General features: G+C 35.9%; 4 protein-coding genes across 6 annotated transcripts; 1 reads left to right on the plus strand and 3 right to left on the minus strand.

The window, feature by feature from the left end:
- Positions 1 to 2,778: 2,778 nt before the first annotated feature.
- Positions 2,779 to 3,612, minus strand: LOC104705908 (uncharacterized). The gene has a single exon (XM_010422003.2). The coding sequence runs from the start codon at positions 3,468 to 3,470 to the stop codon at positions 2,961 to 2,963; it is 510 nt and encodes a 169-aa protein (XP_010420305.2). The 5' UTR covers positions 3,471 to 3,612; the 3' UTR covers positions 2,779 to 2,960.
- A 174-nt stretch (positions 3,613 to 3,786) lies between these two features.
- LOC104705907 (uncharacterized) lies at positions 3,787 to 11,609 on the minus strand. 3 transcript variants are annotated; one of them, XM_010422001.3, is made up of 20 exons: positions 10,930 to 11,609; positions 10,317 to 10,466; positions 9,763 to 9,941; positions 9,091 to 9,198; positions 8,578 to 8,748; positions 7,971 to 8,486; positions 7,669 to 7,743; positions 7,464 to 7,592; positions 7,300 to 7,374; positions 7,007 to 7,216; positions 6,701 to 6,853; positions 6,401 to 6,615; positions 6,174 to 6,291; positions 5,946 to 6,081; positions 5,663 to 5,864; positions 5,477 to 5,582; positions 5,243 to 5,383; positions 4,908 to 5,148; positions 4,398 to 4,811; positions 3,787 to 4,130 (listed from the first exon to the last, which is right to left on the minus strand). In XM_010422001.3, the coding sequence occupies exons 1-19, from the start codon at positions 11,126 to 11,128 to the stop codon at positions 4,408 to 4,410; spliced, it is 3,528 nt and encodes a 1,175-aa protein (XP_010420303.2). In that variant the 5' UTR covers positions 11,129 to 11,609; the 3' UTR covers positions 3,787 to 4,130; positions 4,398 to 4,407. The 3 variants fall into 3 exon arrangements, with proteins under 3 accessions (XP_010420303.2, XP_087319722.1, XP_087319721.1); XM_087463596.1 differs by having other exon boundaries at positions 7,971 to 8,493; positions 10,930 to 11,350; XM_087463595.1 differs by lacking the exon at positions 3,787 to 4,130 and having other exon boundaries at positions 4,268 to 4,811; positions 7,971 to 8,493; positions 10,930 to 11,350.
- A 3-nt stretch (positions 11,610 to 11,612) lies between these two features.
- On the minus strand, positions 11,613 to 14,047 carry LOC104705910 (protein PAL OF QUIRKY). The gene is made up of 2 exons (XM_010422005.3): positions 13,045 to 14,047; positions 11,613 to 12,538 (listed from the first exon to the last, which is right to left on the minus strand). Exons 1-2 carry the CDS (start codon positions 13,857 to 13,859, stop codon positions 11,881 to 11,883), a joined length of 1,473 nt encoding a protein of 490 aa, XP_010420307.1. The 5' UTR covers positions 13,860 to 14,047; the 3' UTR covers positions 11,613 to 11,880.
- Positions 14,048 to 20,534: 6,487 nt separating this feature from the next.
- On the plus strand, positions 20,535 to 23,976 carry LOC104705911 (stearoyl-[acyl-carrier-protein] 9-desaturase 3, chloroplastic). Its single transcript, XM_010422006.3, has 3 exons — positions 20,535 to 20,945; positions 22,326 to 22,833; positions 23,225 to 23,976. Exons 1-3 carry the CDS (start codon positions 20,824 to 20,826, stop codon positions 23,792 to 23,794), a joined length of 1,200 nt encoding a protein of 399 aa, XP_010420308.2. The 5' UTR covers positions 20,535 to 20,823; the 3' UTR covers positions 23,795 to 23,976.
- Positions 23,977 to 24,446: the final 470 nt, after the last annotated feature.

Raw genomic sequence — 24,446 nt, forward strand, 5'->3', positions numbered from 1 at the left:
AGAGAGTGATGTTTAAAATTAATGGGAATAAGCCTCCAGGCCCTGATGGGTTCACCTCAAATTTCTACAAGACTGTTTGGGAAATTCTTGGCTCGGATGTTACTGGTAGCATTATGCAGTTCTTTCATTCAGCTTTCCTCCCGGCGGCTGTAAATGCAACTATCCTAGCCCTGATTCCCAAGTCCCCTGGTGCTTCTCTTATCTCGGACTTCAGACCCATATCCTGCTTGAATACCCTTTATAAAGTCATCTCAAAGCTCCTTGTCTCAAGGTTGAAGCCTGTTCTCCCTGACCTGATTCAAAAGAACCAAACTGCATTCATTAAAGGAAGGTTGTTAGTTAAGAATACACTGTTAGCTGCAGACTTGGTCAATGGATATCAAAAAGAAAAAGGACCTAAGCGTATCACTATCAAAGTAGACATTGCAAAAGTGTTTGATACGGTTAGATGGGAATTTATATTCGGTTGTCTGCGAGGAATAGAAGTCCCTGAACTTGACCTAAGGTGGCTAAAAGCGTGTGTCTGTACTCCGTCTTTTTCTGTGGGCTTCAATGGGTCTGTACACGGCTACTTTAAAGGATGTAGAGGTTTGCGACAGGGAGATCCTCTCTCACCCTACCTCTTTGTCCTTGTCATGAATTGTTTATCAGTCATGTTAGATAAAGCAGCTGAGGAGGGTAAATTCAAATATCACTACAAATGTCAGAGGTTAAAACTCACGCACCTGTGCTTTGCTGATGACCTTTTAATTTTTACTGATGGATCCCTTTCTTCTGTACTAAGTGTCCTCCAAGTACTAAAATCATTCGAAGAGGCCTCAGGACTTGCGATCAGTCTCCCCAAAACAAGTTTCTTTGCATCCGGACTGCATCAGCCTGAAATTGATCAAATCAAGGCAACATCAGGCATTACTCATGGCCAACTCCCTATACGCTATTTAGGTATTCCTCTATGCACCAAAAAACTTATGCTGCTTGACTGTGCTCCTCTCATCCAGCGTGTGAAAACAAAACTCAATAGCTGGTCGACCAGAACTCTCTCTTTTGCAGGCCGGTTGCAAATGCTAAATACTGTCATAGCTGGTATCACAAATTTCTGGTGCTCTGCATTGGTGCTGCCAAAGAAATGTATCGACACTTTGAACTCTCTTTGTGGAATGTTCTTATGGAAGGGTTGCCTTGAGGGACACCATTCAGCGCGAGTTGCTTGGAGCACGGTTGTCACTGCAAAATCAGAAGGAGGGTTAGGCATACGAGATCTAAAAAAGTGGAACAAGGCTTGTCTAGTTAAACTTATCTGGCTGCTTTTCTTTAGATCTGGGTCGATTTGGGTAGCTTGGTTCAAAGAAGCTGTCCTTGCTGGTAACTTGAGCAATTTCTGGGTCAGGAAACCAAATAGCCAGCACTTTTGGATAGCGAAAAAACTTTTAAAGATAAGAGAAGAAGCTTACCCTTGGATAATGGTGAAGCTAGGAAATGGACGAAAGTGTCGCTTCTGGTTAGATCGTTGGTGTAAGCTATGGCGAATGAGCGAATTCTTGAGTGGGGATCTGTCTATAGGTATTCCCAAAAGTGCAGTCCAGGCGGATCTATGGAGAAGAGGGAACTGGAGATTACCACCTGCAAGGTCGGAGGCCCAAGTTAGTTATCAAGCTGAATTATCGGCTCTACAACTAACGGAGGAAGAAGACTCTCATACCTGGTGGATTAATGATCGAGTGAAGGACGGTCACTCAACCGGTAGGATCTGTTCAGCGCTAGGTGAAGAGTTGCCTTCGGTGCCGTGGCATAAGATTGTTTGGACCTCCGGAGGAATCCCCAAACACAATTTTTTAACTTGGTTGGTTGTATTAAACAGGTGCCCAACTCGTGACCGACTTTTGCAATGGGGATTGCAGGTTGACTCCCGCTGTTTACTCTGCGCGATTGGATCTGAAAGCCGTGATCATCTTTTCTTCAACTGCCCATACAGCTGGTCGCTATGGAGCAAGATCTCTCGCCGCTGCAACCATAACTCTGCACCTTCCTGGACTGGAACAATAAACTGTCTCATCAACTACAAAGGCTCCCGTGAAGCAAGGAAACTCCTACTAATCGCCTGGCAGGCACTGATATACTTCCTTTGGACTGAACGGAATCACAGGTTGCATCGGAACTGTTTTAAGCCAGCTGATCATCTCCTCCATCAGGTTGATCAGCTTGTGCGAAACAGAGCCCTTAGCTTCCGTGATTCCAACCCAACTCTCACCTCCACTCTGCTTGGCCTCTGGTTCGCTGGATCGCACAACTGAAAGGAATGTTACAAAACCCTAATCTCTCGACCTTTTGCGATCTCACCGAAGAGTCATCTCTCACCATTCAATGGAAGAAAACAAAGGTGGTTTGAAACGGTTTAATTGCCACCCGTTTTCTTTTGGTTCAATCGTAACTATCATGGTTCACTTCTGGTTCCTTCTCAATGGGTATTTTGTAATCGATTATATCTAACTGGACTTTCAGTATTGGATTCTCTAGCCCTGTAAACATTTTATGTCTCTGTTTTTCAATTTGAATGTCTTTTAACAAAAAAAAAAAACCAGGCCAACAAAAAACAATATAATATATTTTACCACATGTGGTAAGTTTGTCCGGTTCTATTCAAAAGATTCACTAGATCCAATGATTTTTTTTAAATAACGTAACTCGAACATTTGTTCTGTTTTGCTTTTTTTATTCACAAAAATCACAATCTCTATAATTTAAATTTAAAATAAATAATATAATCCTAGAGAGTAACGATTTAAGTCTACAAAAATCTTATAATCACACACTAACAACAAAAAAAACGGCTATGGAATTAAATATAAGACAATCTCAAAACTATAAAGATCTCGTAAACACTTTTCTATGTTTTATAAAAGGAAAAATAAAAGGTAGAAAAGGTAAAAAGAACAAAAAAGGTTTTTTATTTATTTTTATTATTATTGTTCAGGAATAGTAACTAGGACTGGTCTCCATGGTTTTCTCAAAATCCTCAACCGAAATGATTGAACCGAACCGGACGAACCCAATCTTCGACCCGTTAACTCTCTCCCGTCACCGTTATAAGCAACGGAGCGAACTGTCACCGGCGACAGATTCTCGCTCCTCTCTTCTCCACCGCCTCGGCAAATCTCTTCTCTACCATTGAACGGCGGCGACGGCGATGTCACCAAGAGCTCTTTCAGTTTGCCCCTAGCAGCTCGGTGGTTCCCCCTCTTATTTTTCCCGGAGTTTCCATCAGATTCCGGCGAATCCTCAAGGATCTGACGGAGATTGCGTCTGCGACTGTCGGAGCTCTTTTCGAACAGCATCCGCAGGGTTTTGCGTCGCCGGAGATTAAATACAGGGCTCTTCGTCGGACTCATCGCGGGGTTCCCGGCGGCAGAGGATGCCTCTAAGCTGCGATGTGCGGCGAAAAGCTTGAATTTTTGTAGGCGGGAGAGTGACATGCTGAGATCCAACGGTGGATCGAGTCGAGACGATCACGAGTTCGCCGTCCGATCGCGAATCTTCTTCCTCTTACCTTTTTTTTTTTTTTTTTTTGGTACGGTCACATTTATAGAAGATGCGAGAAGTTAGCAACTTAGTAACGGCGAAGTAATCATATTTTTAAGTAGTGGATTTATTTATGTGTAATCTTTGTCAATACTAGATTTACATGATATAAACCTTATAAAAAATTCACCAAATTGCAATTAAGGGGAAGTTATTACTTTAGTCGCGACATATCCAAAAAAAAGTATTTGGAAGCACCTGACACGTGTATTTATGTCTGTGTAATCACACTATAATTGTAGAGTCTGTCTAAATTAATCACGCTTACTGAGGCCCCCTAACAATTTGGCATTTTGCCTAACCCCGCGTGCGAGGCCCACTCAGTCTACTTCTATACACGGAAAAGCCCAAAATGTGTGGACAATAATTGAGCGATTTTGTCATATTAATGTACATTAATATTTAATACTATTTTTATTTTGTTGTCTGGGTCTGGCACACTTGGTGAAATCGAGTAATTTTTTCCACTCAGTCTTATCGACCACCTGAATAATTTCTTTAATTCGTAATAGAATTCAAACCGCAACACTGCTTCACCATACTTGAGAATAACACTGCATTTCGTACAAATATAGATTATTATTCATAGACAGATACCACGAAGGGGAAAAGAGATGGAACAAAATTGCCCTGACTCTCTAGCTATTGTTTTTAAAAAATATATTTTGTCTTCTTCCCAAGTAAAACAAAATAGTAAAAGAGAGAATAACATTAAAAATATATATATTTTCAGCGAGCCAAATAACCAAAAAAACATGATTTTATTACTCTTGTATTAAGAATCTATGCAATAAAAGCATTAAATGGAAAGAAAAAAAAACCTGGTTATATTTAGTGATTTTGTGGCTGTGTCTCATCTTGGTTCTTGGCTTTACTCCTAAGCATCTCAGTGAAGTTGCCTCTCATGATACGTCTGAATCTCGTGTCTTCAGTAGCAGCAGCCACCTTTGGTGACTCGGGTCCTTGAAGTGTTGGTGATGACGGTGCAATCGCAGTGGTTTCCGTTGTTTCTTTTTTCCCCAACAAGCCACCTTCTCCAAACAAGCTTGTCACAGATGATGCAATCCCCAAATGAGCACCCATAGCTTTACTGATTGCTTCAAATGTCCCACCTGATCTCTCCTTCATTATGATCTCTAACGCTTCTTTGTGAGCTGGATCTAGCGCGTCTGGATCTTTCAGTAGGTTTTGTATCGCCGGAAGGAGGTATTCTCGGACACTTGTTTGAGACAGATCTTCAGAAACATGTTTCAAAACATAAACGAGTTAACCTTTGAACACTCAAACATGTATGAAAAAGAAGAAGAAAGTTTTGGTTTTGGTACTCTTACCGGTTGCATCGAGTGCACGAATGGCTTCACAGAACGCGTTAGCTCTTTCTCGGCGACGATTTACGTCTGTTGAAGAGCTTGGACTTGCTGAGAGTTGTAAAATCTTGGACAAAAGATAATCTCGAAGCCGTTCTGTTGTGTGAGGAATAGCAACTAAGAGTGCACGAATGACTGCGATTATAGCCTCATGAGACCCATCTTCGAGAAAAGCATCCATCTGGACTAGGATTTTATCAACAATCTGCATCATACACAAATTTAATTAGCACATAAAAGTAATTGGAGAATTTTATTATGCCTTCAAGTAATTCGAATTTTTTATTATGCATTATTACCATGTCGACTTTGAAATGCTGTGCTACAGATCCAAATGCATCTATGCTTGCGTACTTCACATTCAGGTTCTGGTCTGAGCCAAGAGTGATCAAGGCTGGTAACACATTGGCAGAAGCTACTTTGGCGTCGATATATGGAACCTGTGCAAGTATATAACAAATCTTCGGTAAATAAAAAAACTTGGGGAAAAAGGTGAAAGTTTGTGTGCGCGTGCTTGTTGTTGAGAAGCTTACAATAGTCTTCAACAACTTAGCAGCGTTGATTTTGAGTTCTGCAGTGGAATCCACGACCATTTCCCACAAAATCCCGAATATCATGTTATGGTGTTCCGGAAATGTGCTGTAAGAGGTGGTCTACAATAGTAAGAATAAGAAGTTCCAGGAAAACATAATAAACAGTGGAAGCTTTAGAGCACGCACCAAAGGAAGCGAACTGCATCCAAAACTTCGTTATTGTGCTTCGATGACTGGTTTTCTTTTGTTTTACTCTCGACTAAGAGTTGTCGTAAGAAGATAGTTAATTCGTCGTGTTTACTTGGTGCACCAAGAACTCCTGCCAAAAGAAGCGGTAGAATACAAAGAGTGGCAAGTCTATTGGCTACAGCAGTTCTTGGTTTCAGGCCTGAAGAAAGGAAACAAGAATCAATGTCAAATCGTCTTTTAAGGAAATTTTCTGTCGCTTTCTATCCAGCAATTAAGTAACCTTTTATCCTTGGATGGATTGCAGAAGGTAAGAATTGAAGATCCGCCTCATCATCTCCAACAGCCACCAAAAATACAGGTAACTCAATGTGAGCTAGGTAGGAACTTCCAAAAAGTTCAGACACAGCCAAGAGAAACTGGAAACCAGCACGGAGGGTTTTTAACGATTAATGTAATTACTCCTAAGATCAATAGAAAATAAGAGAACAGTTTCCAACACAATTTATACCTTTGTTATCCGATTTCTCAAATGGTCTTCCTTCTGGGGCAACATGCATGCCAGTTGCAACAAGTTAGCAAAGCAATCAACGTGCATCCATTCAAACATAGGCCACTCAGAACGTCCCCTGGTCAGATATTCCAGTCAGATAAGTAGTTCGATTATATAAAAGAAGATGTCAGAAACTAGAAGAAATTGTTGTCGTCCAGAGTAGTTGAGGGGTTTGAGAAGCTTACTCGGCATAGGTCTCAAGCAAAGAAACAGAGAAGGCAGATTCCTCTGATTTTGAGATAGAGGAAAAAGGACATGTTGCCATTGACTTCTGGTGTATAGCTGGAAGCAACTCCATGAGCATTCTTAGCAAGACATCAATGTTCCATCGCTCACGTTCACCTAAGACTCGTAGATGAGACTCCAATGACCCTTCAACTCCAGAAAGGGGCGGGCAGTGCTGCAATGAAAAGGACTTAAAATGAGGTATTCCAACAACCATTCGCAGTTAATATCTTAAAATGGATAATGTATTGAGTCTATACCTGAGCAGAGCTCAATGTGTGAGAGAGAAGAACTCTCAAGATATGATCCAGTCTGTTACCCCATTTTATCACTGCAGGAAGTAGTTCTTTCAATGTGGTTTCAACCACCAGGCCAGATGGATCGCATATCAGCTGAAACATCATCTCCTCGACCTAATAAACAAGTAGAAAGCTAGTGTTGTAGCATGGTTTTATGGATATTAACAAAACGTCTATGCTATTGTCTCATGACAACCTAAAGACACCACCATATCCTAGAATTCTGTAATCAGCCTGTTTTGGAGCTACAAATTTAGTGACGCTGACCTTGAAATATTTGTCTGTGTTTGGAAAGAGTGGAAGCAGCAATGCCAGATTATGAGCGGCAGCCTCTCGAACAACGGTAGCAGAATCTTCTATGAGTTGTTGTACAATAGACAAAATCAGAGAGTCGCGTATCTCAGGGCGGACATATTCTGCAAGCTCCCCACATGATTGAGCAACTAGCAGCCTGCGTTCTTCATATGTATGATTTATCTGAAATAGACAACCAGCATGTAATCACTCATATCAAGAAAATAACAAAAAATGTCCAAAGCGTGCGCAAGAGTAGCATTCACCTGTTCCCAGCACTGTGGAAGCAATTCTGTCTCTGTTCTCATTTCCCCAACATTCCTCGATAGGCTAACACATGCCTGAGATAAACAGTAAAACGCCTCAAACTCAAAACCTTACAAGTCTTATTAAACACAATGAAAGCTTAAAAGGTAATACAATAACCTACATCCATTATAATCCTTCTCTGCTGTTCATCTGGACGTTTGATCAGGTTGAACAATGTATGAGTCAAGGAGTCTCTTGTACTGCTAACTGGATGCCGCTCAATTGCACACATCATCAGGGGAAGGAGTTCCTATCAGTTAAAGAAACCAAATAATTAATATTTCATCCACTGTCCTGACTGGTAATATTGAGAAAAGAACTCAAACCTCTCGATGGTTTATCAGAACATATGGAACAATCTTCGGCAAAGCATCAGCGAGTATCTGAATAGTTCCTAAACCCTGCAAATGGAAAGAGGAATATTCAAACAACCATCTAACATTTTGTTGACACAACATTAGCAACGTATAGCGAAAGGAAACAAAAAGCTACATTGCCCGCTACCAATTTTTCTGATGACCAAACAGGAGCTCTTTCAAAGTACTGTATTAGATCATTTAGCAAAGGTAAAAAAAAAAAGGCATTCACGATATAAGAGCAAGTATTCCAAAGCATGATCAAGACTTGCCATTTCCTCAGAATCAGCTTCACCATTTGCTTTGTCTGATTTTGAGTTAGAACCACGACCAATCCCAGGATCCACTTTCAAGATGCTTCCAAGGTCTCCGGGTGCAAAACTTCCGTTTGATGGACTTAACAAATAGTTTGAGACGTCTTTCTGGTTCTGCAAAGTACTATTGCTGGCCTCTGCAGTGACCTCTCTTTGATCAGCTATTATATTCTTAACTTCTTCCACCACCAGATCGTCTTCTGTTTGTATGTGCCCTTTCTCAGCCGATATAGAACTTTCATAAATCAAACCACCATCCTTTTCTACTATTGGTTTCTCAACTTCCTCTGGTAGAGAGCTTAACTGTTCCTCGCCATTATCCTTGGATTGTAATTTTACAGGATCGCCTTCATTCGCTGATATGTACTGACCAGCACGAGACCCTTCAATATGCATTTTAAGAGAAGTGATCTCAGCCCTACAGTCATTGAGGATCATCCTCTGATGCTCTGAGGATTGCTTCAAACTTTGCACCTGAAAACTATCAGTGTCATTTCAGGTATTTACATTTCAGATATGTATGAGCCTCTCTCTTTAAGATATCCAGTCTATAAAAAATGACTACCTGCTTTTCTCTATCCCTCAGATCCTTCTGAAGTGATTCTGTAGACTTGTTAAAAGCACTGATTTGCTCTTCGAAATCTTCTTTGCTCTTAAGTAGTCCATCCTTTTCTTTGTTTAGCCTCTCGATTTCCTTTTTTAGTGAATCATTCTCCTGAAGCATGGCTATTTTCTCCTGCATCCAAGAAAATGGCGAACCATGAGTTATTCAAATTCAAAATATATATGGAACATTCTGGTGGATTTTATTCTCGCAGATGCTCAAAGTGCAACTTAAATGGTTGGTATAATTCTCAAATACAAAAAGTTGCACTTAAAGCAAGCTCCCATTCTACATAATCATCCCGCAATCAAAATAACATCAAGTTTCAGATAATAACTAGGGGAAAGATGCAGAGGGAAAAGGAGAGGGAAGTTGATTTTGTATAAGACAATAACGTCAAAGAACTAAGTTTTAAGGTATTGACAGCATCAGTTCAATTTGATGAACATGCAAATTAAGCTTTCAGGATATAACCTCAGCTGCTTCTGAAGTTGATGAGAGGTACTGATAGTAATAATAGCGCAAGGCATCAGGCACATGTGCTGGACTGTCCTGCCAAACGTCCAAGTTCTGGTCTGTCACCTGAGATAAACAGAACAGACATCATATTTACAAAATTGTTCCAAACACAATACCAGCACAGACAAATAGGTCAGACACTTCTGTTTCTCCTTTTGGAGTTAGAGATAATTCAGACCTGAAACTTAGTTTTGGTCCGTGAACTAAATTTAAATTGAAATATTTACCCAAAACCTAACAAATATATCAACTCAAGCCCAAACACAAGACAGTATCAGCAGCCTCTAAAGGAAATTATACAATTTCAAATGTTGAAAAACACAACCTTCAGAAAAGATAAAAGCCTTAGACAGCTTCACCATAGAGAGTTACAAAATAGTTACCAAAATGGAAACTAAAATTAAAATAAGCTACCAGAAAGCTCCAGTTACTTTTTAGTTATTCTTCATTACAAGTTACAACTTTCCTAGATGAAGAGGCAATGAGGCCACAAAATAGGCACAAAGCCAAAAAAAGCTAATCGAGATTCCAAAATGGCGTTTGCGGCAATCAGACCCAAAAAAAAAAACAGAAGAACTAGGTGGGTTGTAGTACGCAAAAAAAAAAAAAAAAAACATATTAAGATACCTCCTCATAAAATGTTATAGCGGTAAGCCTGTAACCTGCAAGAAGAAGATATTCTTTCACTGCACAGTTTAAGTCTTGACGTTCATTGTTCTTCAAAGGCCCTATATCTGTGAAGGAAAAATCTTTCTTTTTCCGTTGAATCTCTGGTCTGTTGTCTTCAAACTCATCTGAGTCCAACTCTGAGAAATAACGAACAGTATCAGGACATAGTTTGGTGATTAGGTTGCTATCATGCTGGAATGTGCATTATAAATGATTGCTTGCATAAAGTAAACCCCCTATGCAGATAAATCTCCATGGAGAAATATGAAAGAATAGAGGAGATGGCCTATAGACAGGAACTGAAAGCTAGACTAGCAAATACTTATTGCAGAGAGAACACTATGATTTTAGTCAAAGTAGACTCCCTAACCGGTCGGTCATCACTGAAATTTCTGAAACCCTACCGACTTCATGGCACGAAACATGAACAGAGTGTCTATGCATACACGTTTGTCGAAGTAGAAGACTATGAGACGAGAAAGAGCAGAATACATAATTAAGTTATGGATTACCTTTTGACTTGTCAATAGGATCAGATTTCTTCTGTCCTTCAGTTTTCAATCTTGTAATATCCTCTTGAGCTAGACGAAATTCATATTCGCTGATAGCTAGTTTCTCAGCTAATGCTTCTTTCTCCTCCAACAAACTTTGTGGATCCGCAACTGTATTTCAGGGTAAAAATTACTAGCTATGCTACCAACCATATTGTCCAAGAAAGCCTGAAGCTAAACCAAAAACCTCAGAATGCGACACAAGATACGACATGGTCATAAAACAAGCGGACTAATCACCCTTCAAGTATGATTGTTTTCAAACTTAAACTATGAGAAGAACATCAAATTGCATGCAGAACAGATACATTCTCAGGATTTCTCAATCATTTTCTTGACACCTGTGCTTTTCACAACTTTGAAAACATGTTCATGATCAAACCTTTACAATTTCAACTGCTTTGTGAATTAAGTAAGACCAAATAAGAAAGCCAATTATCATATCCCAAAAAGATCTCTAAAACGTAACGCAGCTCAACCACACTGAGAGGGACGATATAGCAGACAATTTCAGTAACAGAAAAAAATTAACAATGAGAGGCGAATACAAACGCAATGCGAAGAACTGGCGAACCTCGAATTGAATTATACCGAGAAATCTGATCAGGAGGGAAACGGGAAGGATCAGAGAAGAACTCCTTAAGACGAATTGCTTGGGCATCGCGGCCATCATCGAGAAGTTCGTGAAGAAGCTCAAACGCCGTCAAGAGGTAGTTCTCCTCCATCAGGAAGTTCACAAAAAAGTTGCACAACGACGATCGCTCCGCGTCCATGTTTTGTTTTCTTCTTCTGCTTTCACGGGAACCCTAAAACCCAATCAGAGGAAACACCTCCTTCGTTCCAATGTCTCTGTGCATTCCGATAGAGAATAAACTCTCTCGATTCAATCTGACGCGCGATCGGATTCGATTCACCAGATCGTGTCGGTGTTCTCGCCGATGAGTCTCTCCGGAAGAGAGTGACGGTACGAATCACGTGCGACAATGTAATGGTACACCGTGGATTAGTTGAACCCAGATTGTTTAAACGGTGAACTATATGGACACGTGGACGGCTCACATCAGAAGATCAACGTCGTCGTGTGTGCATGCCTAGGCGAGAAAAGTCAACGTTCCCGTTGCTCTTTTTAGCGAAAATAAGAAATTTTAAACTAAGAAAGTGTTTACCCTTTTTGCTAATTGCTTGTAAAAATATGTAAGATAGCATAATCATTCCGCAGCTTTTGAATAGCAATGAATTCTCATCAACCACCACGAGGACAAAACTGAAAGTATTGATATTACTAACTTCTTTATAAGATGTTTTTGGAAAGATTAAAAAAATACCCGTAAAAATTCGTTGTTACAACAAAGTGAGTAAAAAATAAAGTGAAACAAGGGTCACCATGACTGAAAGAGATAAAAAGCAGAAGCATGTATAATATGTATGGGAACCAAAACAAACCTGTAAAACCAAATACCCGAAAGTGCAGCAACATGAGTATGGATTCTTTGACCAAAAAAAAAAGTATGGACTCTTAGTTCTCTCAAGAATTGTGGGTGTGTAACTGACCCAAAGCTTCGGTTAGCATCTTGGTTTGACACTGCGACGGCACTTTAGGAGCTGGAGGCTGAGATTTGTAAATCTGAGCACGAGTTATATCGTTGTCATCGACGTCAGTGTTATAGATGAAAGCATCTCTGCAAGTAGTACTAGGCGCAGCTTCACTTGATGTTTGTACAGATGACTCAACGGGTTTGGCTGGAGGGTAAAAATGTGAGGACAACTCTGGTGCTAGAGGGCTACCGGTGCGGACCACTGGGGAATCAACTAGGTGGGAGTTTAGAACCGTGCCAGAATTCACAGGCGGTGCTTGAACATACCTCGAACTGTACTGATCGACTGGAATGTAGTATATTGGGTATGGCTGCGGCGGAAGCTGATAATGGGTGTGGTTTGGGTGATGGTATGCTGTGGCAGGCAATGGCATAGGTGTGTTTCCGGCAATGTAAGGATGTCCAGTGAATATGACCTGTATATGTTGTTGTTGAGCTTGATTCATAAATGGTGGATACCCGGAAAATGGGATTGGAACTGGTTTGTTTAGCCCTGTCTCGTACAAGTTTGAAGACAACTTGTTCTCCAGAACATGTGAGTGCGTCGGTAGCTCGTGAGAAGAGATTGGGGTGACTGCAGTGTTGTCGCTGTTCATACAGTAAGAACGAAAGGAAAATGGTTATCGGCTACAAAATCGCATTTGAACCAAATGTGACAAGATTGGCATGTGGCATCTATAGCAATACATACAACCCTTACGAACACAGCTCAACTTCAAATACTAGAATAACTACATCTTATGAAGATAACAACCGTCGCTGAATACCACACTAGGAATAACATAAGCCCGGCGGGCGCATAGATGATCAAATTGGGAATTACAATAACACAAGGTCCTTACACAATCGCAAACAAAAAAAAGACAAGCTATTGATTGCCTTAGCCAATGAACTCATTCACCGATCATAGAGACAGCTTATATCACCCAAATTTAACCTAGTTATGCAACACTACCAAAATCATCTATGCCATTTGGCTAAACAATTCCAAAAACACATGCTCATTTCGTTCCCAGACAACAAATGAACAAATTGTGTGAGAGTTTTAGAACGCTTACACCTAAAACTATTCAAGCAGCTAGAGCATAGAATACCTTGTCACCGATTCTACTGGCGCAAATTTGTCCTGCGAATTGACTGTGTTGTCCTCGTCGGTGCTTTTGATCGGAGGCAAATTGCTGGAAGAAACGGAGGATGATGTTGAGCCAAAGGACGAATTAGTCTTGAGCATCATCGACTCCTGTCCACAAATCCCGCCGTTACCATCTCCGCTTCCGCTACTCTCACTATTATTGCGCCCCGTCTGCATCATCTCCGCGCTCTTCAACGCGTCTACGAACCACGAATCAGTCTTTGGGTGTTGAAGCACCGGTTGAGTCGAGTCGTGAACAACATGCTTAGGCTCTTCGATTCCAAGCCAATCGATATCAGTCTCCGCTTTACACTGAGACGAATCTCCCTGAGTCGCACCAGCATCATTCGATTGTGATTTCGATGATGGGAATATAAACAATCGGATTCGCGATTGAGGAATCGAAAACTCGGAGAAGAGGTATCCATGTTCCTCCATCATGATTTGAATATCCTCATCCGTCTCGACGGAGATAAGCGAATCTAGTTCCTGACCAGGAAGCTGATATTTAACCTTGAAAGGATATGAGATTCCCAGCGTAACCCTAAGGTGGCTAACAAGCGCATCGAAACTCGTTTCCGCGGAGGGAGGAACGGCAACGATTCGAGTATCTCCGCCGACGTAGCGCGGCGTTTTCGTCTGCGGAAGTGAATCTATATTACCGCCATGCCTACACATCACCCGTAACTTTCCGTTTCTTCCCTTATTCTTCCATCTCGGCGTAGCAACATTCCCGCCTTCCGTTACGGCGGCGGAAATGGAGGAGACGGTGGTCATGGTGGTACGATTTTGGGGGTTTTTTTAACTTCTGCGGCTTCTTTTTTCTGCTTTTGCTATTTTGTTTGGGGACAAACTCCGTTTATAAGCGGCGAGGTTTTTTTTTTTATCGAATCAAAGCCAAAAGGTGTTGTGTTGTAGCTTCGCTGTGACGGTAACGCTATCATTAAACTGAATGTATCAAGCATAGAATTGTGTTCCCGAGCGCGTGACTTTTAAAACCGGTTTATAACCGGGTCGGGTGTAAAATAATCCAAGACTGGTGAAATTTACCCGACCCGGGTTATATTTCTGATTTATTCGATTTTTTTCTTTCTTAAATACTTATTCGATTTTTTTTTATAAGTTTGTTCGATTTCGAAAAAATGTTTAGTTGGTTCAACAATCATACAGAATTGATTCTTCACTATTAGGTTTTGAAACAATATTTGGGTTTTGCTAGTACAGATTAGAAGTGGGCATTTGAGTTTATTTCTGGTTTGGGTTCGTTTTATGTTGGATTCAATTTACAGTAGTTCGGTTTATCTTTTAGTTTGGTTCCAAAAGAAAAACAAAAAATCAATAAGAGGATACAAAAACCAAACTCAACGTCATTTGATAACTGATATCATAAACAAGCAATAGGAAGATGTAAAACAGACACATAATCTATAGATGAAATCCCCTATATATGTTAACAGAAAAGTACACTTTTAAAAAGAGCTATGTGCACTTTTTAGCAAAATACCCTTAATTTTCTACTTAATTATATTAACATGCCATTATATTTTAAACAAAAACAATTAACTAAATAATAATTAGATATATCATCATTCCTCACACAAATTTAAATATCAAATATTAAAACTAATTAAATAATTACATACTATTTTAAAGCAAAATTTCACTAAAATTTACTTACAAATATACAAGTCAAAGTTATATTGATTTCTTAAAATCAGTATAAGTAAAATATTCTAAAAACACTATAAAAACATATAAATTAATATAAAGTTAATAAAAATAAAGAACATATAACTTATTAACATAATCATATAAAAACAAAATGTTATTTTTTATGTTAGTATTATTACCATTCCCTTTATAATAAAACGGTTTATAATAAAACGGAAGTACACAACATTGTTTTGTAGACTATATAATATTAATAAATTGGTTACAAATAGGTTATAGATTAAGTTTTATATTATTTATTTAGTTTGGATTTATTGTTTCCAAAAATCTTAAAGAGAATATTCTAAAAAATCATTTGATATCACCTAACTTACCATATTATTTATTTTTATTAAATTATTCATCAAACAAAATCATTTGATATCTAACTTAACATATTAATTTGTTAATTATTATTATATTTCACCTCTCATTTTTATATATGAGTCTATTTTGTGAAACAAATAAATTATCATATTATTTCTTATAATTAAAAAATAGTTTTATTTCCGGATATACCATAAGTTGAATTTTTAAAAACAAATATAAATGATTCAATCTATAAAATATTCAATTTTTTTTAATATTATTCTTTAAAAATAATATCTATTGAATTAAAATTTTACTGAGTAACAGGTCAAAATTTGAATATTTCAATTCAATTTCATACTTTTTTGTTGAATTTTATAATTATAATATAATAAACTTTAAATAATTTATTTTGAAATATTTTTAAAATATTGAAACTTGATATTAAAGTTAGAAACTATAAACACTCTAAATTGGTTTGTTATAACAATGTCAATAATATGTCACTATAATATGAAAGAATTTAAAAAACCAAATATATTAAAACAAAAAGTATAACAATATATTAAATTACTCATAATATAATAAATAGCTTTTTAAAAACCTAATTCACAAAATTATGTCTTATAATGACATTCAAGTCATGAGATATAATATACATTGTTGAAATAACTTCACGTACATAAACTAATACAAAATATTAAAATTTTATTTTAAAATAGGAAATATACAAAATTTTGTATAAAATAAAATTTAACCAGTGTTATAGCATGAGTACTTATCTAGAATCATTAACAATATAAAACTTACAAAATAAGTGTATTTTTCAAGTTATCATATTTATCATATAATTTTATTGCATAATATTTTATCCAAAAAAACTTTTAAAAATAATCACATAAATTCTATTTTATAAAAAAATTACAATGTAAATAAAATGAATTTCAACATGTGCTCTAGCACGGGTCTTAATATAGTAATAATTTAAATAATAAGCTTTCTATAGTTATTGTAATTGATTACAGAAAGAAGTATATTACCCCTGAATTATCTCCAACTCATTAAAAGAAACTTAATTCCCAATAAATATAGATTTATATATATTCATAAATAAATATAAAAATAGCAATAAATTAGGGGATATCATGATGTGTGATTATTTATATATATCTAAGTATGTAAACTAATTAATCTCAATATTTAGATGGGGCTATTGGTTCTATGATTTTAAAGGATTTGGAAATCTAAACAAAAATCATGTGTTATTCAATCATTGATTTTAAAATATTTATCAAAATTATGTGTTATTGGTTCTATGATTTACAAATTCTTGTTAAAATACCATGTTATTCATTTAATGATTTGTTTTTGGATTTTAAAATCCACATTATGTTTTAAATGGATTTGAAAGTGTAAAATAGAAGGATTCAAATCCAAGGATAAAACATGTTATTTCAAAATCCATGTGTTTTGATTTTTAGAATTTACAAATCCATATGGATTTAGAAATCACCTCTCCAATAACACCCCTAGTGTCATTATTCATTAAAAATGGAAATATTGATAACTGAATAGGAATATATGTTCTAATTGTATATTCATCTATGTGCTATTATAAATAAACTTAGTACCCAAAAAAAATTATAATATATTTAAAATGAGTGACTATTAGATTATGCAAAATTGTTATAGTTACTTGATAAACCATAAATATAAATTTGATTTTTAAAACACAAAAATATATATATTGCCATAAAATTGTAACATTTTATAAATATTTTCTTTACCACATTCACATATTTCATGGGTGAAATGTATTCTTACACGAATACGTTGATTTTGGAATTTCATTAATTTATTCATAATGATTTTTTTTGGTAATAATCGGTCATTTATAAAAAATATTAACAAACCGACTAACTCAAAAGATTTATATAGCCTAATCAAAAAAAATAAATCAATAAATAAGATTATCTTCAGAAAACTTAGTTTAGAATCTGATTGTTACTAACATATAATAAAATTACATAATTAGACTACCGAGTAATTTAGTATATATTGTTATGGTTACGTAAGAAACATGCAAAATTGTTATGATTACAAAATAAAACATAAAAATATATGAATTTGATTTTTAAACCACACAAAAGACATGTTGCAATAAATAGTAATATTTTATCAATATTTTCTCTACCATAAAACCTCCTACACATTCAAAGATTTCACGGGTGAAACATATTTTTTACACGAAAAATACAGCTTTGAATAAATAAATAAAAAATTTTAGTTACATATTATGTTTGACACAAACAGATATTGGTTCTAGGAAAATAATTTTACTTATAATAGTTTTCTTTAAATCGATTTATCCCGCACATAGTGCGGGTTGTTACTTAGTTGGTGTGTATTCATCCATGCACATTTAGAATGATCATGAATTTTGTGTATGACAAGATAAATAAATATGCTATTTTAACATTTTAAAATATATAAACATAATATCTCAGAAAAAATAGTAAAATTTTCATGACTAATAACTAAAAGATTCATAAGTGAATAAAAAATAAAAATAAAAAAATATCACGAAATTTCAATTCTCCTATGCAAACTTTTCAGACTTTACTTTTTCACTTTCACGTTTTTATACCATTATTTTACAAAATAAAGTAACATATTTAAATTTAAAATTTATGTAACGCTTATATATTACAAATTAATATTGAAGTTAACTATAAAATTCTCTAGTTACCTAAAAAGAAGCTCAAAATTGTTTTATGTTCCATAAACGTAATCAGTAATTTTATAAGTTCCAGTAACCTTTCTTTGTGATGCAATTTTCGAGTGCAACAAAACTTATATGATAGTAGGGTTTTCATTAAATCGAACAATCGCAAATCTGTAATAGAATGCTAAAAATCAAAAGAAAAATAAGTAACAAAATTGAGAGGATATATCAATCAATAGTGTTAATTAAGTTTTTTTTTGGTAAAATGGTAAACGTTAATTAAGGTTTGATATTCAGTCACTCAATGTTACAAAAACCAAATTTTGCTTTGCAACAACTTTATTTTCGACTTCGAGCAACATAACATATAGACCGTCGGTTACGACTTTACTCCTTACTAGGATACCTTATTATGTTTTTCATTTAACAACAATATAACATTTCTCTATTGGGTTACCAATTTTGGAGTCTCTATTTAATTAATATTTAGTTGAAAAAAAAAACAATATGACATTTCTGGTCATAAAATTATTAAATTTTTGTCTACGTTAAAACCAATTTTTTTTTTTGTTTATGTCTCTCTTTTTTGGTCTTTTTTTCTTCAGCAAAAATGAATTATATTAATGAATGATAATAATCGTTATACAACTGATTTGAAAGCCAATTAGGAGGTGGAAAACACCCTAAGTAAAAAACACCAAAATTACAACCAAATTTTGCTAAATTATGAGCAGAGTTGTTACAGTCTCTTAGAGTAAAAACAAAATTTGCAGCCCTAAATTTTGATGACCAATTCTTTATATCCTGAACAATGTTGTCAATTGATACATCGAAGTGTTTGCCATTCAACATTTTGGTTAATGTCTCATTGTCGCCTTCAAAAATAACATTTGTTAAACTTCTGATGCAACTTTGTTGTGTTGATGCTAATAAGGCCTTTGCTTATGCTTCTAGGGGTGACGTAGCATATCCTAGCATTGCGGCTCTCCATCCTTGAGATACACCGTTATGATCTCGCAGTACCCAACCACATTTTGTTTGATTAGTGTTATGATCAAAAGCTGCATCATAGTTGCATTTTGTGAAAGGTGGCGGAGGCTTTGTCCATTTTTTCCTTATTTGCAGATTGCCATGGTTGGTTCGATGACAATTGATGTTGTGACAGTAGTTCCATTCTCGTGTATTTGATTTGGCACGGAGAAGAATAGTGTTTGGTTTATCCTGTTTTCCTTCAAAAACAAAAGAGTTTCGACTTTTCCATATATGCCATAATAACCAGAATGGAAGAAGGTGCATGTCCGTTGAAGTTCTGTTAGTATCATGATAATCAAAGACAGCCTCAATGAAAGTTCCAACATTCGAGTATGTAGTGTAAATCAGAGAGACAGGGATATTAGATATTCGCCAAATCGATTCAGCAAATGGACAAAGGAAAAGAATGTGTTCTATAGTTTCATCTGCCTAAAAACATTGCGGACAAATTGGGTCGAGGTTCATTCCACGAGAGCCGAGTCGGTGAGGGAAGGTAGAGACTTTGAGAGTGTACGCCAAAAGAAGTGTTTTATTTTAGGAAGAATTTTAAGTTTCCGAATCTTTCTTTTTAGTTCAGGTGAACCATGAGGAATATGTTGGAGATTGTTTGGTTGATCAGGGTTATGCATTGATAACCAGTAGCTTGAGGGAACTGTGTAATCACCATTTCTGTTATAATGCCAAATAATTTTGTCTTGTAGATTTGATTGAGGAAGGTATGTGTTTGTTATATGATCTCGATCATTCTCCGATATATGTTCCATTATCTTATCCATATCCCAATGACGATGATCTCTATGAAGAGATATAAGAGCATTTACAACGGGTGAATTCTTTCCGTTACTTATAAAAAAAAATATTTTATTCTATAACTAATAGAAAAATGACATGTGTAGAATCAAATTTAGAAGCGTTGCTTCTCCGAGAATTTTGAGAACGATTCTCTCTATTTTTCTCTCCCTTTTATATTATTTAATTAATTTTTAATAAAAAAATTTTTGAGAAACAACCGGTTGAGCAACGCCCGTTGTACATGACCTAAGGTCTCTCTTTTTTGGTCTATTTCTAACTTTGAGAACATATTGTTTCAATAGAAACGACAGTAGACAGATAAACAAAGAAAACAGTATCCACCATCATTTTATTTATTTATTTCGAAAACTCTCATAAAATTTTGACTACTAACAATCATAAATTGCATCATATATAATCCACAATTCCAATTTCCACATATAAATAAATGAGAAATTCTAAGATATGAGACATTCTAAGAAATAATATTCTTTCTTAAGAAAAGTATCTCAGAAAAGTAACACCACAAAAATTTGGAGTACACCTAGAAAGGTTCCTATTTTAGAATTACGTAACACGATTAATTAATTAAGCGCGACAATGATGTTTTATCGACTAATTCTAGCTCGTAAATATCAAAAGATAATTACTACGTGCAGTGTTTTTTTTTTGTTTCATATTTCAGATGTTTATATAAATTATAATTAGTGTTTTTTTTTGCGTGCTAATTATTGAGAAACGTTTTTTTCTTTTTGGTAACAAGAAAAATGTTGCTGTTTAAGTATTTCATTTTCTACGGCGAGTTTTCATATATTCTTTACGGAAACAATGGCTTTTTCTACGGGAGTTATATATATATACATCGCATTAAAGTTTGATGAATCATCCAAATAATTTAAAACAAACGAATACCATATAAGAGTTAAAACGTAAACAGATGTCCATGGTTGCTTAGTATAATTAATCACAGGTGTGAAACTAATCAATAAGAGGACAGAACACTCCAACTCTAGTCAACTCTTCTTGTGTATATATATATAGAGATATATATTCCTTCTTCTAACCGCACAACAAAGTACACAAAGAGAGAGAGAGAGAGAGAGAGAGAGAGAGAGAGAGAGAAAGAATCGAAGAGATCTGTTGCGGAGAGAGAAAGAGAGAGAGAGAGAGAAAATGTCCATGGCTTTGCTTTTCACATCGCCGGCGATGAAGCATAAGCCGGCGGCGATTACTTCTTCTCGCCGTGAATCTTCTCGTCGTCTTCGAGTTTCATGTGTCACCACGAACCCTCCTAGGTACCATATTCTCTTTAGATCTTCGATTTTTTTTTCCTTTTTTTTTTTGTTTTTGTTTTTGTGTTTGTTTATAGACGTATATGAACATGAATTAGATATGCTCTTAAGCATATATAACATAATCATTCTGAGGTTTTAGCTGTCTTCTATTTAACATGTTATTGATTTTCACGGGATCTAAATCATACCGTCGTTTTCTGAACACAAATAAATAATTAAATAAAATCATTCCACTAGTTTCTTTAAAGTTTTTTTTACTCACGAGTCACTGAGTTCATCGATGTATTTCATTTTATTTTGTTGTATATATTTCAAGATTTTGTTATTCACGATCGGAGTTCTTAATGTTTATTATATACAATACATATATGAGCGGCCATTCATTATTGCTATGTCCAATGGGACTATAATACTGTTTTTAAAGTCATTGGATTCCATGTATCTTCTTCGTTAATCCCATTATTCGTATTCGTATCATGATGTCAACTTTTTTTTGGTCCACCTGATAACTTTTTTTCATATTGCAGAATCACTATGCTTTTTATATATACATATACAAACTTTATGTGTGTGGGTGTGCATGTGTATGTGGGTGTGCATGTGTATGTGTGTATGCATAATTTGGTGATTTGCTTCACACGATATCATGACATTAATAAGGTGACCTTAAGACAAACAATATATAGAGATAATTTTGATTGTATTATAAATTAATTACGGTTCAAAATTTTATTAGGCAAAGTACATTGTATACTTTAATATTCTGGCTTGTTTTTCTTCACAATTTTACCCCACCATGCAAAATTATTGAACAAACGTTGTTGTTTTTTTGTTTGTTTCTGGTAAAAATTGTACAGGCGTTTAGTTGATATATTTAAATCAATATCCCTCTATATATATCAACAACGTCCAAAAATTCCAATCTGGATATGGTGACACAACGCCTTCAACTAAACACGATAGGACTAATTGACCAATCAATATCATCAACATTTTTCTATATTCAATAAAATAACTTAAAAATTGCAACTACAGTCTAAAACCTTATTTTTATTTTACATTTTGTGATTACGTGTGTAAAAAAATACATGAATATCTCTAATGGAGTTTATGTCAAATTTCCATGTTATTACCAGAAAAAAAATCTTTAGCTTTCTTGTTAAATGACAACGTAACAACCACACAATTCCTTTTCCAAAAATAGTTGTTTTGACATACCTATCGAGTTTATTGTCATATTTATCAAGTTTTACTATAAGTGTACTATTTACGCTTTTATAGTTTTGTACTCTAAAAGAGATATCGCAAATCTCTTTCAAAGTACACAGGACCCATTTCTGTTTGATATTAATTTTTTAATTTATTTGTTTCTGTTTGTAGGCAAAAAAACGAAACATGCAATCAGTTTCGACCTATCAAAGAAGTGAATAACCAAATAACACACACAATACCGCAAGAGAAGCTGGAGATCTTCAAATCAATGGAGAGTTGGGCAGAACACAAACTACTACCTTATCTCAAACCCGTCGAAGATTCATGGCAACCACAAGACTTTTTACCGGCAGCGGAGAACGACGAAGAATTCTACGACCGAATGAAAGATATCAGAGAGCGAACAAAAGAGATACCAGACGATTACTTTGTAGTTCTTGTCGGAGATATGATCACAGAGGAAGCACTACCAACATATCAAACGACGTTGAACACACTTGACGGCGTTAAGGATGAAACCGGTGGGAGTTTATCGCCGTGGGCGGTTTGGATTAGAGCTTGGACGGCTGAGGAAAACCGTCACGGTGATTTACTCAACAAGTATCTTTATCTAACTGGTCGTGTTGATATGCGACATGTTGAGAAGACTATACAATATCTAATTGGCTCTGGTATGGTAAGTATTCGATTTTTTTTCTTATATCCTTTTCTTGCATGGTCCTTCATTTTTTAAGTCATATTAATTAATATGAATTTTAGAGTGTTCCTTATAAGTTTATTACATGTTTTTAAAACTTTTAATAGAAGTTAAAAACAACAAAAGTTTAGTATTAATTTATTGACATTGATTTGTAGTTTTAGATTTTTCTGTATAAAAATGATTTTTTTCATAAATTTTTCATTTATTTTTGTGGCGATATTAGTTTTTTTTTCTATTGATATTTCTCTATTTTAAATGAGGAATTTAAAACTTTAATAGTTTGTCAATATTGATTTGTGATATAAATAAATTATGAGTTTAATTATTTATAATTTTTGTTTTGTTTTTTTTGGTCAATGGCTTATAGGATTCGAAGTTTGAGAACAATCCATACAATGGATTCATCTACACTTCATTCCAAGAGCGAGCTACGTTCATCTCTCACGGCAACACGGCGAGGCTAGCCACAACCTACGGCGATATCACCTTAGCGAAGATCTGCGGGACGATAGCCGCCGACGAGAAGCGACACGAGACAGCGTACACGAAGATCGTGGAGAAGCTGTTCGAGATAGACCCCGACGGATCGGTTCAGGCGCTGGCGAGTATGATGAAGAAACGGATCACGATGCCGGCTCATCTAATGCACGACGGAAGAGACAACGATCTGTTCGATCATTACGCAGCCGTGGCGCAGCGGATTGGAGTTTACACGGCGGCGGATTACGCTGGGATACTCGAGTTTCTGTTGAGGCGGTGGAAGGTGGAGAGTTTGGGGTTGGGGTTATCGGGGGAAGGGAGGAGAGCACAGGATTATCTGTGCACCTTGCCGCAGAGGATCAAGAGGTTAGAGGAAAGAGCTAATGATAGGTTCAAGCTTGTGTCAAAACCTTCCGTTTCGTTTAGCTGGGTTTTTGGTAGAGATGTGAAACTATAGAGAGAGATATTATTAAAAATAGTTAACAATGAAAAAATAACCAAACAAAATAGTATAAATAAATAAACTATATATGTTTGTCATCCAAATTGTGACTTGTGGATGTGAGTAACCAAACTATGTACGTTCAGTTGTAATATTTATATATGAACATCTCACAATTTTAATTTTGTTCACTAAAACGTCTGTGACTTCATTCATATACGTCGTTTGTGTATTTTATTTGTGTTTTTGTGTTGTAATTATGATAGTTTTAAGATATTCCCCGTCTGAGTAAGTATTGTTAATTTGTTATGGTGAACGGCTTACGATATATGAATGCACATTCAATCATATCTTCCTCGTGAAGTTTTTATTAACTTTTAGAATGATTGGTGAGAGAGTCTCCTTCAAGATGACCCATCTACATCGATCCTCGAACCCACATCGTTTGCAAAAAATGGAGGAGACGAATCAAACCCTTGTGCTTCCAAAAACATTATATCGATCTCGATCACTATATGCAGCGATCCATCCCGAACCGATCAAAACATTAGCATCTCGGAAACTCATGGTCATAAGAAACGTTTATTGTTACAACGATATCAGTGACAATGTTTTTCTGTTTCTTTCGACCGTCATGACTCATACTAAAGATCTTTGTCGCGTAATA

This window comes from Camelina sativa, chromosome 8 (assembly GCF_030686135.1).
Source record: "Camelina sativa cultivar CO46 ecotype springtype chromosome 8, ASM3068613v1".
Lineage (NCBI taxonomy): Eukaryota > Viridiplantae > Streptophyta > Magnoliopsida > Brassicales > Brassicaceae > Camelina > Camelina sativa.

Coding starts and splice junctions, on each gene's coding strand:
- LOC104705908 (XM_010422003.2), bottom strand. CDS start 3,470: ATGTCACTCTCCCGCCTACAAAAATTCAAGCTTTTCGCCGCACATCGC.
- LOC104705907 (XM_010422001.3), bottom strand. CDS start 11,128: ATGGACGCGGAGCGATCGTCGTTGTGCAACTTTTTTGTGAACTTCCTG. Junction 8,487..8,577: donor TGAGGGATAGAGAAAAGCAG/GTAGTCATTTTT, acceptor GATAGTTTTCAG/GTGCAAAGTTTGAAGCAATC. Junction 7,217..7,299: donor TTCCACAGTGCTGGGAACAG/GTGAATGCTACT, acceptor TGTCTATTTCAG/ATAAATCATACATATGAAGA.
- LOC104705910 (XM_010422005.3), bottom strand. CDS start 13,859: ATGACCACCGTCTCCTCCATTTCCGCCGCCGTAACGGAAGGCGGGAAT. Junction 12,539..13,044: donor CCAGTAGAATCGGTGACAAG/GTATTCTATGCT, acceptor CTGTATGAACAG/CGACAACACTGCAGTCACCC.
- LOC104705911 (XM_010422006.3), top strand. CDS start 20,824: ATGTCCATGGCTTTGCTTTTCACATCGCCGGCGATGAAGCATAAGCCG. Junction 20,946..22,325: donor GTCACCACGAACCCTCCTAG/GTACCATATTCT, acceptor TTCTGTTTGTAG/GCAAAAAAACGAAACATGCA. Junction 22,834..23,224: donor ATCTAATTGGCTCTGGTATG/GTAAGTATTCGA, acceptor AATGGCTTATAG/GATTCGAAGTTTGAGAACAA.